General features: G+C 38.1%; 1 protein-coding gene across 1 annotated transcript in view; it reads right to left on the bottom strand.

The window, feature by feature from the left end:
- The window catches only part of ctnnd2b (catenin (cadherin-associated protein), delta 2b), a 181,204-nt gene that overhangs the window by 12,433 nt on the left and 152,147 nt on the right, over positions 1-16,624 (bottom strand). Inside the window, 4 exon segments of the mRNA XM_051070171.1 lie at positions 1,516-1,666; positions 2,383-2,556; positions 7,893-8,075; positions 9,309-9,426. Of these exon segments, the coding sequence (XP_050926128.1) occupies positions 1,516-1,666; positions 2,383-2,556; positions 7,893-8,075; positions 9,309-9,426 (626 nt within the window).

Here is a 16,624-nt window from a genome sequence, read left to right as displayed (position 1 = left end):
CTGACAGTTCACATCCACATTGTATGTGTTTACCTGCTGTACAAATCCTGCTGGTGTATAAAGCATCTAATGAATATACACGAGTAAACTAATAGTAAATGTAATAATAACTTTTTGTTATCGTATACATGCTATTACTCTAATTGTGCAGTTGCTGTGATATACAATATGTGTTTTGACAGCTAGATACTTCTCTAACTACTGTAGGTGAAGAAAAATGATCTTAAAGCACCAAGGCAATCAGCAGACATGATTATCTATGTGAACAATGTAACAGTAACATTTACAAAAGTCTGGAAAAAAACTTCAACAAATTTGTGTGATGAAAAACACAACATGCTGGTGAATACAGATTTAAAACCAGACCAGTGTCTCAAAATTATATCCACACTCGCTCAACTTTCTCGGTTTTAGCAATAAAAAAAAAAAAAAAACACACACACACACACACACAATTCTCTCCAGATAATCAAAGCAATTCACACTTATAAACTAGTATATTACAGTAAGTTATCAAACATGATTGAATCATGTAAACAACTTAATGTAATTGTTGGCATATACTCACAGTATTGGAAATATTCACATTATTACAAACATGCAAGCACTGAGAGTGAAGCTCTCAATAAGGTTTGTAGCATTGCAGCCATAAAATAGCAGTTGGCTCCACAGTGGACCTGTCTGTGCAGACAGTATTGATATCTACTGCTGAAAGCTCTGAAGACTCAACTACATAATAAACTGTGTCTCTGATGCAATTTCATCATGTTAACACAACTAAAGTGAGGGCAGGACAATATGTTCTGTCAAAACATACATGTATGTCCCGTGGCAGCATAACATGAGACTGACAACCTACATACATCATACATATGAACGATTGCATTCATTTACAGACTGCACATGGAAACACAGACACACACACATAACACACACGCCTTAAGCATCAGACAGAGAAAGTGGAGGGAGGCATGTGGTTGTTGCTATGGGGACCAACAGAAAAGCACAAAACATCACTCGTCTCCAAAGAAAAACATCAAACGATCAGTCAGAGCAACATTACTATCTGCTTGAAGAGAGAAACTATCTGCATACAGACAAGCTATTATAAAGCCATTTATCTTTTTTCTTTTACTATAGACAAATCCACAAACCCACTGCCTGTGAGCCATTCCTAATAGCAATAATCCTCTACCCAAATGACATTTTAACAGCTCTGTTAAAAAATTACTGCTCAACATGTCCACTTTAACAAGTATTATGCATTAAAGCAAGGGAGTAATTCTGCAAGTGGGTCAAGATAACTGCACTTGTTTTCTGTGCCATTATCTCCAATTAAGGCAGAATTAAGCACATTACTCCACTACTATCAAGAAAATAACACTCAACACAAGTGCTTGAGTAAAGTTGATTATGCAGTAACCTACTATGTGTTGTGTCATCTTTTTTGCAGATTGTGTGTCTCCCTTTGCATCCTTTGTATGAATTTGTGTTTTTTATGAATCAACCACTCACCGATGAGCTCCTTGTTCCTGATGTCCAGAGCCATGTTTCTCAGCGCGGTGGCTACAGCGCACACCACCCGGTCGTTGTCTATCCTCAGCAACTCCACCAGGATGGGTAGGCCCTTCTCCTTACGCACTGCAGCCCGAATATACACTGACCACTGGGCAGGATAGAGCGAGGGAGATTTGTTTTGATGCACTGTTAATCATGCAACTTTCTTTTCTTGTCAGAGTGTGTGACAGAGATACTTGATGTTATTCTTTTCCTTTAGATCTTTCCTTTCGATTTTTTGATCTGGTGGTGGAGATTAGATAGATAGATAGATAATATCTTCTTGTTGAATTGACTTATGCTGTATTCACTAGTATTTCCAAAGTATTTCATGAAAAACAAATAGGATTATTGATAGAATTTGCCCAAAAGCTTGATGCTGATCCTGTTTACATGAACCTAAGTGCAGTCTTTCAAGTTAACAGAAATCAGTGAGGCTAGAAAATAGCAAATAAATATTCAAAATATAATGTATCATCTGATTGTCTCCTGTATAATGTATTATTTATTCATTAATTTATTAAGTCATTATCTGTAGCATACCAATGAAATCAAGATACATTAACTATTAGGAAATACATTTATTCTGACTTGAGTCTTTTAGATTTAACAGCATAGAAGTGGTGTGGTGTGTACACTCATGCATGTAGAAATAAAAATATAAAGGGTCAGTAAGGGAGGTTTGCTATCTCGTTGCTCAACATTTTTTGCCATGCACCGAAATTTCTCCCCTCTACATGCTTCTGGCACCCACTGGAATGTCAGTACACTTCTGCAGATGCCCTTCAGTATCACAATGGTACAGCCACAATACTGAGTTCTTACCTTCCAGCTGCCAGCAGCTAGGTTCTGCAGAGCCCCAGCTGCTCCCTCCAGGGTGTCTGGGTTGGAGCACTCAGACAGCAGTGTGAGGTAGGGCTTGACGATAGTGGGGTGCCATAACATCTGGATGCCTTTCGGGGGCTCCGCCAAGTCTGGAAATGGGCCGACGCCATCCCACTGCGGAAGATGAGACATAATTTGAGATAGAAAACCACTTTGAATTCTGTGTGAGGGGAGGTTTGACAGTGGTAGGGTGCCAGCACGGTCCCCTCAGGCAAGAACAGGAAAGGAGAGAGAGAAGATTTACTATTCATAAGCAGTGTATAAATAAGCTGGCATTCAGCTATTGGTGCATTTTGTTTTTCTATCTCCTCTGTAATTGAAATCTGACATTTTCTCCTGCATTGATGAAGCATTTGGAAAACATACACACATACTGTACATCAACAATAGCTGTGAAAATGCTGGCTCCTGAATACAGGATATTTCTCAGTGAACCTGCAATATAATTCACACAGATCAGCAGTACTGACAATGGACTACAGTGTGTTATTGTGTGGGCACAAAAAATTGCACCTAAAGGTAACCATTGGTTACTGGCCTGAACTGCACATTAGATTCTGCGTTAGTTTAGCATATATAGAGATAGCTGCAGTTTCAAATGCAAATACGAAGGAATTTGACTGGTTTCAAGCTGCTTTTCATCCAGTAACTTAATATTATTGTTAGTGACTTTTAAAGGAATCATATATCATAACATGTTATCATTTACAAATTTCTGTGGTTCACATTAATGATTCTGATCAAAGTGGAATTAAGTTATTGAGGCTTGTTATATGTTTACTAAGAGTCAGGTTCTGTGTAATACATAAAAGTATACATTTTATTATTCTACACATTGTGAAGTACACATTCCATAATATGTTAAAAACTGAAATTGAAAAAATCAAACACTCTTGGTTCATTTCTCCTGTAATGATGAAAGTCAAAACATACTCTTTGAAAATATGAACAATTCATCATAAAGCTTGCCTCTGCCTTGCTTGTCCAAGTAATCTTAGTCAAACAAGACTTTCTTACTAGCTCTACAGTGCAGTACAAGCACTTTGCTGTTTCTTTCTTTCCGTGTCTTGTATATGAATCAACATATTGTAAGGAAACTGACTTTTTGCCTGGGTTATGCAGTTTCTGGCTCAGTTGTTTAGCATGATATCATGTATGCAGCCATAAAGTGTATATTACAGACATCAGGAGTCTTATTCAGCTTGAACCATCAAAAAGTCGACCATAGAGGACATTTTCGACCAGCTGATGAAGCTAGCTAGCTAGCTAGAGCTGTTAAAATCTACTAGTGACATCTGGAGAAACTGACAGTGTCTGAATAGAAATGAGAGGTCTGTCATTGTCTGCCTCTGTCTAATATCAAGTCATCACCAACTGTTTAAAAAACACAATCAATTTGCAGTAACTGCAGTCACACCATTCAAATAGAGTTTTCCTGTGCATAATAAAGTTTATGTCATGTTTTTCTTTATTTAATACTGTTGTCTTTGTTATATGTTATATCCTCCAGTACTCTGTGCCCTGTTTGTAGGTCTGCTGATGTCCCCTTCTTGTTGTCATAATGTCATTTTATTTCACATTTGTTAAGCATTGGAAAAAATGTAATCTTCCCAACCTCCCTCCATTTGTAATGACATAATATCACATGACATCTGTTAAAGTTTTGTAATACTGCCAGCACCTTATTATTTTACTACTTCCTCTTTCCCCTCTCTCATCCTTTTGTATTTTCCATCCTCCACTTTGTCCCACTTTTCCTTACTCTCCCTTTATATCTCCTTTCCTCTCCCCTTCTCTCCTCTCCTCTCCTCTCCTCTCCTCTAATTACCCCTCAGTTGATGGAGTTTTGCCCTCTCCAACAAGCTCCCCAATCGCTACTTCATGGTAATCACCCACAGCTGCACTGGAGTGGAGACAGACAGATGGGGGGGGGGGGTATATTATCATTATAGAGGTTACGATTTGTCCCTTTATTGTCTGATCCCAGGGTTAGTTTAAAGATTCCTCATCCCTCTGGTTCTGCTTGGCTACACCAAAGGTCTGTTGAGGCTTCACGCAACAAATGGAAGTTAAAGGCCTGGCTCATCACTACCATTTAAAAAAAATCTCCTTTCTCCATCTTTCTTAGAAATGTAAGGGAGAAAAAAATCATGCAGGGCTAATGAGCAATTCACCCACCCTGTTCCACCGGAAGTGTTGAGTTTTCAATCCCCACAGCTTCACCAAAAATTGTAAAAGATGTCTTCCACTCGAGTAGAATGTGACACTGATTGCTTATTAGCATGACAAGAGGTTAGAGTCTACTCCATGGAAGCCATTTGGTTTCTGCCAATTCTTAAACTAAAAGAGCACTCATTTTCTTAACTAAAGGAAGGATAACAGTCTGCCTGTTGGCAACAGATGGACAGACCCAGGAAATGCAGAGAGAAATACTAAACCAACTTGGTATTTTAGAGTCTGAGCACAGGTAGTAAGTGCACAGAAAGTCAAAATAGGTTTAATCTGAAGGTAAAGACATAATCTCCTGATGACACTGTTTACTAACCTCGTAGCATGTGTTGATGTTGTTGTAAAGAACATCTACTTTAAGAAGATTCACATGTGTGTCACATCATCGAGCCTTTCTGGATATATGAAGTGAGTGAGTCATGGACACAACCGTAAATAATCCAGGTGGTAGGTGAATGTTATTGGCTGGCAACAACTCTCATCATGAATATCAAAGAAAGCTGTAGTGTATTCATAAATATTCATGAGTGACTAGAACCAAAGGTGAACTGAGCAAATGTTTTTGAACTAGACACTGTTACAAAATGAGATACTGAATCCTCCATTTGGCAAAAGAAAACAACTCATACCTGCTGTAACACAAGACAGCTACTATATGGGGATAGTGTCTTGGTATCTTAAAAATACACACAAGATGCTATAATTTCATATTGTGCGAGGAATCATACATGGTGTTATACAGACAACTCAAAATAAATATCAATATACAGATGATCTTGTGTTTTGTTGTTCAGCTTTAATTAGCCTGGTGTGGACAAAAGGAAAACTAACCAATATCAGCCAACATTAAGCAAACAAAGGCAAATATCACTATGTACTTGGTGGGGGCAGAAAGAGATAAAGGAGCAAAGATTGTGAGATAAGTCAGCAATTGAATTACAAATTAAAAACTGCCAGGACACCACAGAGCCCAGAGATTAAAACTTTATCCCTTTAATGAAACTGCTCACTTCATGTAAAGGTGCTGCAGGTGTCTAAAACTAAAGACATCTTAGTCTAGTTTCCGATCAAGAAAATTTTAGACTAATTTTTCTCATGTATTTGTTATGTCTTCTAATCATTTTTAGGCTACAACTGTCGCCATCTTTGCATCTTTACATAGTCACCGTGGTTACTGGGGTAGTTCTCATCTACTTAACTTGGTGGAAAACACTGTTCACACACAATGTCTATGTCATTCTGCTCTGCAGTAATAAAACAAACTGTCGCCAGTGAATCCAGTATTTCCAAACTCTGGCTGTTAACAGCACTGCTCTCTCTTTGTTGTTCCTGCTGACCCAACATTACAGCAGCTAGTTGTGCTGTGCTCTCCACAGCAGAGCAGCCAGTCATTTAGATGCTGATCCACTCACTTGTTCTCTAAAATACCATTCTTTGCCTGGGTTTTGCTTTAGAGGAGAAGCTAAAAAATCAGATCACGTAGCAATACTTTATCAATTAACAGGGGAAGGGAACTAGGGAAAGAATTAACTGGTTGTCTGCTGTCATTAACCTTGGAACTTACTCATCCCCTCTAATAGCAACATATTAGCTAGCTGACAAAAAGTGACAAGTAAGTATCTGTTTTTTTCTAAAAACTGGTAACTTGAGATAACACTGCTGACACAGACAGAATGTTAAAAAGTACACGATGCTTCTTATTAACAGCAGTACAGCAGGTCAAGCAGCTAAATCCAGAGACATTTTGGCAGGTGGAGGAAACTGTTTGACTAAGTAACTATAGGCTATGCTGAGTGATTCCACAGGTCACTGAATAAGGTTTACATTAAAACAGTAATTAGTTTGTTTGTCCATTTGCCCGTCTTTCATATCATGGATTAGTTTTTATTCATAGGTGAAAAATCTACAACATCTGTGATTTTCAAAGGCTTGTATTTAGTTTAAGTCTTGTTTTTGTTGTGAAAAATATGTCATCAACAACATTTTCAGTCTTCACTGATGACATGTATACTGTAGTAGAGCATATTGAACATGTCTGACAGAAAACAAATGATACTCAGTAACTTCAAGACCCATGTAAGTGGTTAACACTGAGCTAGCAATGTACATGATCAACAGTTTATTATATTCAACAAAGAGAATGTCCATGTGCTGCCTATGTATCCATGTCCATGCTTGTTGTTGCCTATTTTGACAAAAGTTGTGTTCAAACTGGGTAGACTCAATGTTCCATGCATTGTTTTCTTAATCAACTTGTGGTGCTATGATTTAGTTACTATCATGAGAACTGGGAAGCCTGAATTGATGTCAACAGTTTAGTTCATTCTATTGCTTCTTCAGTCTTTCAGTCCAGATGTGTAAATGGATGTGGTGTAAATGTAAAAAGTCAGACTGAACTGGAAACCTTCCTGCTTTGCTCTATCTTTGCAAATATGACACTCGGAGTGTTTTTGCAGCAATTTTTTTTTTCACTATTAACAGCTTGATAAACAGACATATGCTAGGTGTAGCAAGCTAACAACATGAGCCAACTGTGTGTGTACATATTCTACAGATAAGACTTCTTTTTTCCTCCTGTTTGTTGGTAAAGTAGGGTCATTCAGCCTAGGATGCAAAGTTATCAGTCAAGATGAAACATTTCAACTTGCTTGACCTGAATTTATTCTGCTCACAGCAAACCTGTATCCATTCAGTTTTTTTTCACTGACTTTTTGGAGCCTTCAGCATTGCAGAACACATTTACTTCAGTCCAAATACAAGTGCAATGTGAGTTTTGTAAAAAAGGTCAAATCCACAGTCTAAGTACTGCTCCTTGAATATGTCTGGGGGAATTCAGAGATAAACAGCATAAATAAATAAATATTTTTTGTACAGGCAAGCAGAGGACAGCAGCCTTCAGTGCAGACCAAACTGAGCAGATGTTTTTGAACTCTGAGGCACAGTGTATTTCACAGTTGTCTCGATTTTGTCTGGTAACTGAAAGGATCTGTCAGTATTTTCTGAGACCCATGCTAAAACAAGAAACCCAACAGATCTAAAGTACCAGCTGAACTAGCTAGCTGAGGCTGCCAACCATGTCCAACATGAAGCACCAGCACTAAATACTTGACTGAATCGAGACAGAAATCAAGACAAGTGGACAGTGAGGGACAAAAAAAATCCAAAAATGACAGAATGGAGATGTGAAAAGTCTCCCTTCTTCCAACTTTCTGTCTTCTCACCTGATCGTGTCCCTTCTTTTTCTTCTTCTTCTTGCCCCAGCATCCGGAACTCTCTGCGTCCTTCCCACCAGTATCGCATAAAAGACCGTCCAGCTCCTCCGACCCTCCCTGCTGACTGTGAGATGTCTCTGCAGCCAGACGGTACGACAAGTTCCTCAGGATGCACACACAGTTCTCTACAGTCTGGTGGATGGGGGGAAAAAAAAACAAAGATAGAGATGAAAAGGAAAGAAGTAAGGAGAGGAACAGACATAGAAATGAGGAGGGACAGATGGTAATCAGGCGAACAGACATACACACTTGCAATGATACAGTAGACACATATGCACGCAGATAAGCACACTCTATGAATCTACTGCACAGTGCAGACTGTGTATACAATTCATGAACCCAAATATATACACACATGGACATACACACATGCTGTGTGTATAGTGTAGACAGACAGACACACATGCACACACACTAATCCTATTGTTGTGAGTGGCTATGCAGTCAACAGTCACAGACTTTGAACTTGTGAAGGATTTCTGCGGATTAAAAACTTCACATCTCCTTGTGAAGAGCCTCCACTCAACACGCCAACACATACACACTCAAACACACTGGCTAAACACTCATACACATCAAATACACAATTATACTAGAAACACATATACAAGCACATGCACACAAACAGATTCACATGGATGCTCACATAAAAGCACACACACTCTCTAGTGATGTTTCTGTGTCACTGGCTATCTGGGTTGAGTAATATATGGTACACTGTAAAAAATGACAGGATAATCAAGCTTGTGATTTTATACTGTATTTTTGTATAACATGTCCTTTTGAATTTTTTTGGGGGGCAAAAACTGATGTCTTGTTTCAGACTCGAATTTAGATAAAGTGAAACTGTGGTTTGTTGTTCCAAGATATTATAAATGTTACTATGTTTTCTTGAAAAAAATATCATTGATTTGTCTCTTTCAGTAGGAAATTTGACTAAATAAAAAAGTATGTATAATGTAAATGCTGTTGGTCTGAAAACAAAACAACTTAACACACACATCATTAATTGTTTTTGACAGTGTGTAGTTTGTGGCCTAAAGCCTTGGTCATTAACATGCAAACCACAGGCAAACAACTTATACAAATTAGTATGCATATAGTTTACTCATGTAGCCTGCAAAGGTAACTCATGCAGATTTATGTTAATTGTCAACATTCTTTACATTCTAATCATCATGAAAAACGTTTACTAAGGAAAATCACTTGTGCTTGGACAGTGATACACACACAAACATGCAGACACGCATACACATACACATATCATTATATGTATGTTTTTAACCAGGTGATTTTTGTGAGCATGAGTTAGAGGCTACAGTACTTTGTGTATATGGCAGTTGGTTGTATGTGTGTGTGTGTTACCTTGCTGTCAATCTCACTACTCCCCAGAGCTGTCTGGATGACGTAGAGCAGAGCGTCTGTCAGGCCCTCACACTCCCTCATCCTCCTCCGGGCTTCCTCACCTGCTGAACTTACATTCCTGTTACACACACACACACACACACACACACACACACACACACACACACAGTGGTACATGTACACCTCATCAATGAACAGTCCAACTAAAAATGGAAAAGTGCAGTTTCACAATATCCTTCACACTTTTTGTGCAGTGCAACACACAGAACTTAAAAACCTCCAGTTGTTTCTCAGTTTTAAGTGAGTGTGTGAGAACATGTTGAAACATATGGATATGTGCTGCATGTGTATGCCTGTCTGTGTGACAGAGAGAAGACAGACTGAACGTAATGCCCTTTAAATGTCAGACTATTAAAGATGGCTAGGAGATGCTCGTGCCCTCAGTGTCTATGAGAAATGGCATCAAGCTGCCAACACTCCATTAGTTGCATTTGTTTTCCCAGGTCCTTAATAACAGCATCACAGTTTGAATCTCAAACTAATTTGTGCAATATGACACATTTTAACACATTTGATCTCACAAATGAACAAAACAGTATTATACATAGACATTATGCATTTACATATATTAACAGTGCTAATGTCTAAGTACTCCACTGGCCTTAAATTGGCTTTTTACTACCATGATGGTTGTTATCATTATGTGCTGTGGAAACTGCAAACATTAAATGAGTTTGGCTCTTAGGGAGGCCATAAGAAGAACAGTAATGTCGACAAGCTTGAGCGAAGGTCATGTCACATTCAGTACATTACTGGTGGATCTGTGATGCTTGTTACTTCAGCTTTAACACAGGTGTTGTGCCAAGACATACAGCTAGACACAACAAAAAACAAAAACTTGAGCAACTGAGACAAAGAGGACATCCTAAAAATATATTCAAGACAAACATTTGCAAATTGTAGCATTTTGATATTAGCATATAATGATGTGGCCATTATCAGTACATAAGTCATATTTGTCCAGAGAGAGACACTGGGGCAACAACTGGGTTAAAGGGTAGGGACATAGCTAGCTACTTACATTCATGAAAGCAACAGAAAAATGGTGAATGAATGGCATGCAGCTGTAAGGTTGGTTGTAAGTCAATTTACAAAAATTACAAATCTTAAATCTGTTTATTTCTTCGATGATCATGTAACACAATGAGTTAGCTACTTCTAGCAGCAGCTGTTAACCTTCCATATTGACTGAAAAAGACATTAGCAGGACATATAAAGTACATTGCTCACTACTAACTACTTAGGGCAAATTAAAACCAAATACCAAATTGGAAATGTTAGCTTGAATAAATCCAGACTGAATGAATGAAGTGAAACAAAATGCCAATTCAGTCCCTGCACTTGTAAACGATGGATGGAGCAAAAAGTCCTTTGAGAGTACAAGATTTTCAGAGGAAGTGGTTGTGACAGTGAAGAAGCAAACATCTATATATATTAAATGACTTTGTGTAATGTATAAGGGGTAGTGATGGCATGTAGAACTGTCACACAGCTGCAGTTCCTCTCAGCTCTATGGCTCAGCTACAGCTCATTGTTTTATTTTAAGGCACAATTGTTTGATTGTACTGTTTGATTCAGTCTTCACCAAAATAAATAAATACATAAATAAATAATGCTGCATCTTTGCTGCTTAAGTATCACAGGTGTCAAAGACAAATGATGTCAGATTGAATGTCTGAAATCAGCTCAAACTTTTCTTTTTTTCTGTCTGGACTGAGTTGAGTCTGTTAAGGTCATGTATTGGATGTACTGCAATAGTTTTAAAAGGGGTTTGACCTTAAATGTGGATGCAAACAAAACATGACAGGAGTGGAGTGACATCTTTTGGTGATGCAGCTGTTTGTTTTATTCTGACTCTCAGTGGAGTCTCAGTTGCTGTTAAATTACATGAGCATCATGTTTTAATAGAGTTAAACAGCCACTTTAATTTTTCAGGGTGTTGACAAGCTGTTCTAAGTCTGCATCTCTCCTGGCTTTTACTGTTTAACTTGGTGCAAGATTACTGGAATACACACACACACACACATACACACACACATAAAACTTGCATGCACAATAGGTCATTGACTGAAAGCTGTGGTTACCTTAAATGTGCACCATATGACTAAAATAAAAACACTTGAATGATACTTTCAAACCACTTCATATACTTCTTTCTATACTACTTTCTTTCACACATTCCTTTTCTTTTGGTTACTACCTGTTAATGGATTCAATTCAATTAACCTCAGCAAATTTGGCATAATTAATCCCACCGAAGCGTTCCTTTGCAAGGCAATAGGGCTGCAGATTATCTCTCATTATGATCTTTCAGTGTGAAGAATCTAAATAATGAGAGAGAAAAATCACACAGCATGTGCTGCTGCTGAGAGAAAAAATGCACTGAAAAAAATGTCACCCCTTTGGTAACAACAGGAAGATTTTCTTTGTCTTTAATTCTATAATCAAAAGCAGGTTTCTGCTGGACATGTGTGTTTGAACTGTGTTTTTGTTAAGGCTGAATCTGAGAATTTTATTTCTTATATTCAAAGAAACAACCCAGCTATTTTCAATAAAAACACTTTTGCATTTTGCTGCTGTCAGAACCAACTAAAGTGATTCAGCCAGTTCCTGAAGGCTCTTAAATTTGCTGTTAATGAATTCTCCATACATTATAAAAGATGAGCAAACTACTGATTCAACATACTGTACATGCATATGTATTGTATGTATGTTTTGGCTAATTTAGTATATGATATGGTGTCAGATATGGACACAAAATGCATGTGTGTGAAGTATCATGGAGCCAGTTGTCCTTTCATGTTCAAAACTGTCCTGTACTTTTTGTACAGGTTTGGTATTTTCATGACATGTTTAACTAAACAAAAGAGCTACAGAGAAACAAACAAACAAGTAGTAAACATCTATCTAACAGCTTAACACATGGATGACTTGCATGAATGGATTATAGTCAGGACAAATGTCTGACCATCATCACTGTTGTCACCATGACCTGTTCTGGGGCATAAATAAGCCAATGCTATGCTACTCATTGCTGGAACTCATGGCTAACTAGCTACACTGCCCTCAGACCAGAACCGAAACCTCAGTCGTCAAATGCTGGTTGCTGGTAATATCGAACCCTTTGCCTTCACCACCACATACATATTCCCAACCAGTGTAGTACTGCAGCTTCTCCACTGGCTAGCATACACTGGTTAAGATAGGAAGCTAGGAAGCACAGGAAGCTTGCACTCAGCTAGCTGTCTATACTCTCTAAGAGTTGGCTTGATTATCACTCCAGATTATTAATCTCTTTCCCTCAGACAGGGTTTCTGCAGTGTTAACCAAATTCATCCAAAAATGTTAAAAACCTTTTTTATACCACATAGAATGGAATTTAATACCTTTTTCAAAATCATATGGAAAACCAGTAGGTACAATAAGTCCTACAATTACTGATTAATTAAATGACTGCAAACATGAATGCATTAATTTATTGCTTGAATTTTGTGATTATTGTAATACCAATCCATGACAATATAATTACCACGACCTAGACCCAGATAAGCAGGATTTACTAAATTGACACTTTCACAGTAAGCTTCCTTGCATTCTGGCTAGCACTAGGAACATTGTCTGCGGATGGCACTGACTGAACCTTCCCAATCTGTGCAGCCAGATACAAGTGCATAAGAATATAAGTAATGTCTATGGGAGGGAAGAGGAAAAACCCAGCCTTTGTAAATGATGTAAAACCTTTTTTTAATTTAATGCTTTTTAAGACATTTCTGCAGATGCCCTTTTTAGTACACCAACCAATGGCTACAGCTGCAATGCTGCCTCCCACAATGGAGGAAGGGAGTTCCAGGTGTCTGTGCACCTGTGGGAATAAAATCTTAAAGACATACACCAGGTCTGCTCTGCATGTCTCTGACTGTAACCTTTAGAAATATACATCTAAGCACAAAAAGAGCACCCACAGATCAGTTGATAAAGCAGGACTCACCTCAAAGCTCTCATCATGTCTTTTGCTTTAGTAGTGCGTATTCTCAAACAAATTTTCAATTAAATTAGCACAAACAAGGCGATGTAAGGCTGGAGCTTACAGGCCCCCGTGTTCACTGTGTTCTCTCACCCACACACATCATTCAATAGATGCATTTGTGATGGATCAGATAAAGGCTAGTTACTGCCTCACTGAATGTATAACAGAACAACTCACCTACACTTAGGTGAGTTGAATTTCTTTTGAATTTGTGTCACATTCTGCAAATTCAATACAGATAATTCGAGTTCAGCAGTCTAGCAGCCCAAGTTTCAGTGCTTCCTTTTAGTTGGCACAACAGCATATGCACACACAAGCAGTGAAACAAGCAGTGAATAAACAGAGGGAGAAAATGTGCGTGTGAAAGTTAGAGACAGCGAGGCAGGGACAGGGCCAGACAGAAGAAGAAAAGGATAAAGGAGGCATAATATGATTGAGAGAGAAAAGAAATGGAGTAATAGAATGAGATGGAGACAGGGAGAGGGAGGAGTGACTAAAGGGAAAGGAGGGTGAGTGAGAAAATGAGAAAGTGAGGGTGATAATGGGAGATGGAAAGAGAGAGAGAGAGAGAGAGAGCAGGTGGCTGGCGGTATACCAAACCCGCCATGAAATATTCAATCTTTAATCAGACTCCCAGCATTCTCTAACGAGGCGTGAGAAAGATGAATTAGCCCTTCGAGTTTAGGGAGCTGATCCACACAAAACTATCTCCTGCAACTCTCTCTCTCTCTCTCTCTCTCTCTCTCACACACACACACACACCATCTGACTCATATACATCACAGCACCAGATGTGTGGAATTTCACACATGTACAGTGTTAGGAGTGACTAAAGCCTTATTAACTGCCAATATGTGTAGTTTATTTTCACTAAGAGCAGGTGAGGATACACATTACTGTGGAATTTAATGGCCCACACATGTAGTTAGAGAGAGAGACAAGTACACACACAGGAAACCAGACAAACTTGCATACAGAGATGCAGTTGTTGTCATGGCAGGAATCCCAGTCTATTCTCGCTCAACTTGTGCTGCACTTTTGCGACATCTTCATGAGTAAAGATTTAGAAATGCCAACCATTGTTCTCATTCCAAATGTCAAAAATTTAATGAATTAAATGAATTGTAGTATAATTAAAGCAAATGTCTTTGTTGTTCTATCAGTTATATAAGGAGTAATGAGGTAGATGTTTGATGAATCTATGCAATGAGATGCATGGCAGGTAAAAAGATAAATATACAGACTGTTGATGTTTCAGGTTAAGTTGTGATTATTCTGTCTGCAAATGTCTTTTTCAAATGTCTGATGACAGGGAACCAATAGCACATCAAAAAAAAAAAAAAAAAAAAATGTCTGGTACACAGCCAACATGTCTGTTAGAAATATTAATGAGCTCAGACTCGACCACAGAAATTTCATCATGCAGTCCTGGCAATACTGACAAGAGTTTGGAGAGCATCTCGGCAATAAAACTTTAATGTGTAGAAATATCTAATGATTTGTTTTATCTAGTTTTAAAGGCCTTGAAAATCTGTCTTCTTAATTAGCCTCTTAGTATGAGTAATCAGTGATAGTCAGGCTGAACTGCAGTTTATTCAGTCTGGCATAGTGTTAGTGTAAGTTACCCCTTGTTGGGGGTAACTTATGTGACATATAGTAAGGGTTGGCTCAGGCTTGAACCATCCCTTAGTTATACTGCTATAGGCCTAGATTGCCAGGAGACTTCCCATGATGCACTGAGCCTCTTTCTCTCTATCAGTATGGATTCATATCCCATAAATACATGTTACTAACCTGATATCTTCCCTTCCCTGTAGTTTTATGCTCTTTCATCTCTCTCTCTCCTCTTCTGTCTCTCTCTGCAGGTATTTATGCCATTGGAGCTGCAGAGTCTGACCTGTGATGACAGGCCTCCTACTGTTCCTATAACCCTGCTCAACACCTATTATTATATTTAGACATTTTTAGTGCTGCTTGTGGTATTACTGCTACTATTGTAATTATACTACTAATTATACTTTAATTGTCATTACTGTTATTACTACTATTGTATTATTGATACCACTTTACATCTTTACATGGAATCTGTGTTATGCTATGTTCTCCCGTCCCTGTTCTGGCAATTTGTCCATGTTGTACCTGCCCAATGTTTGCTCCAGGATAAGCAGTATAGGTAATGGATGGACGGATGTTGTCAGTCTACTGTCAGTCAATTCTGATCAAATGACAGCCACACAGTCCAGAAGAAGCAGATTAGTTGAGTTTTTAGGTATTAAGTATTCTAAATGGGCTTACTTATATTATCTGTTATTATTATTGTGTTATTAAACTATGTCTGGACATTGTAATATATTATTATGTATCATAATAATAAATTCCACATATACACTGAGACACATTTTTAGATAGATTAATAGGATCTGATACATATATTACTTCCAGAGTAACCTCTATTGAATTTTGCAGAATGGAGAGTACATTAGCTCTGAAAAGAAGGCTAAACAAGTTGTGTCTGCATACCTTTAAGGCAACAATATTATGATGCATGTCTGCAGATGAAACACTAAAAAGCAAATGGAAAAGACAAGCACAAAAGCTAATGCTTCCATACATTGCTATCAGAGCTGCATTGCTATCATTTTACAGAATGGAGAGCTATAAGGGACTGCTGTTTCAGCATCTTACACTCACACACGCACACACACTATGTTTAATTATGCTGTTTAAAAGCCAGGTGATGTATTAGTCTGTGAGGCTAGTCTGACACCACCACTATCAAACATGCCTTTATTATCCTTAGCTCTTATCCTCCTGTGCTTTATATTCATAATCAGTAAGAATGAGTAAAGTCAATTAATACCCTCAACAAACACAAATAAGCTGATAATAGGTATATTTATATGTCTTAGATAAGAAGGCACAATGAATTCTAATGCATACTGTAATAAGTGACCAATTATGTTTCACTGTACATTACTACAATTAAACAGTGCTCAGAAATATGTAGCTCATTTTCTGTTGATCAGATAAATTGAGTAAATAATGTGGTTGATATTACATGTATTACAAGTGTTTGTATTATGCCCTGCGATGGACTGGTGATCTGCGTAGCTGAGGTGATCTGTCCAGGGTGAACCAGCTACGCAGAGTGCTTTAAGTGTATTTCAGCATATTATTTGACAGCAACATATCACGCCCCTCCCCTCTACGCCAAATCAGTGACACAAAG

This window comes from Lates calcarifer, linkage group LG4 (assembly GCF_001640805.2).
Source record: "Lates calcarifer isolate ASB-BC8 linkage group LG4, TLL_Latcal_v3, whole genome shotgun sequence".
NCBI classification, from domain to species: domain Eukaryota; kingdom Metazoa; phylum Chordata; class Actinopteri; family Centropomidae; genus Lates; species Lates calcarifer.
The sequence above is the reverse complement of the archived record's forward strand: the minus strand, read 5'-3'. Positions and strand labels throughout refer to the sequence as shown.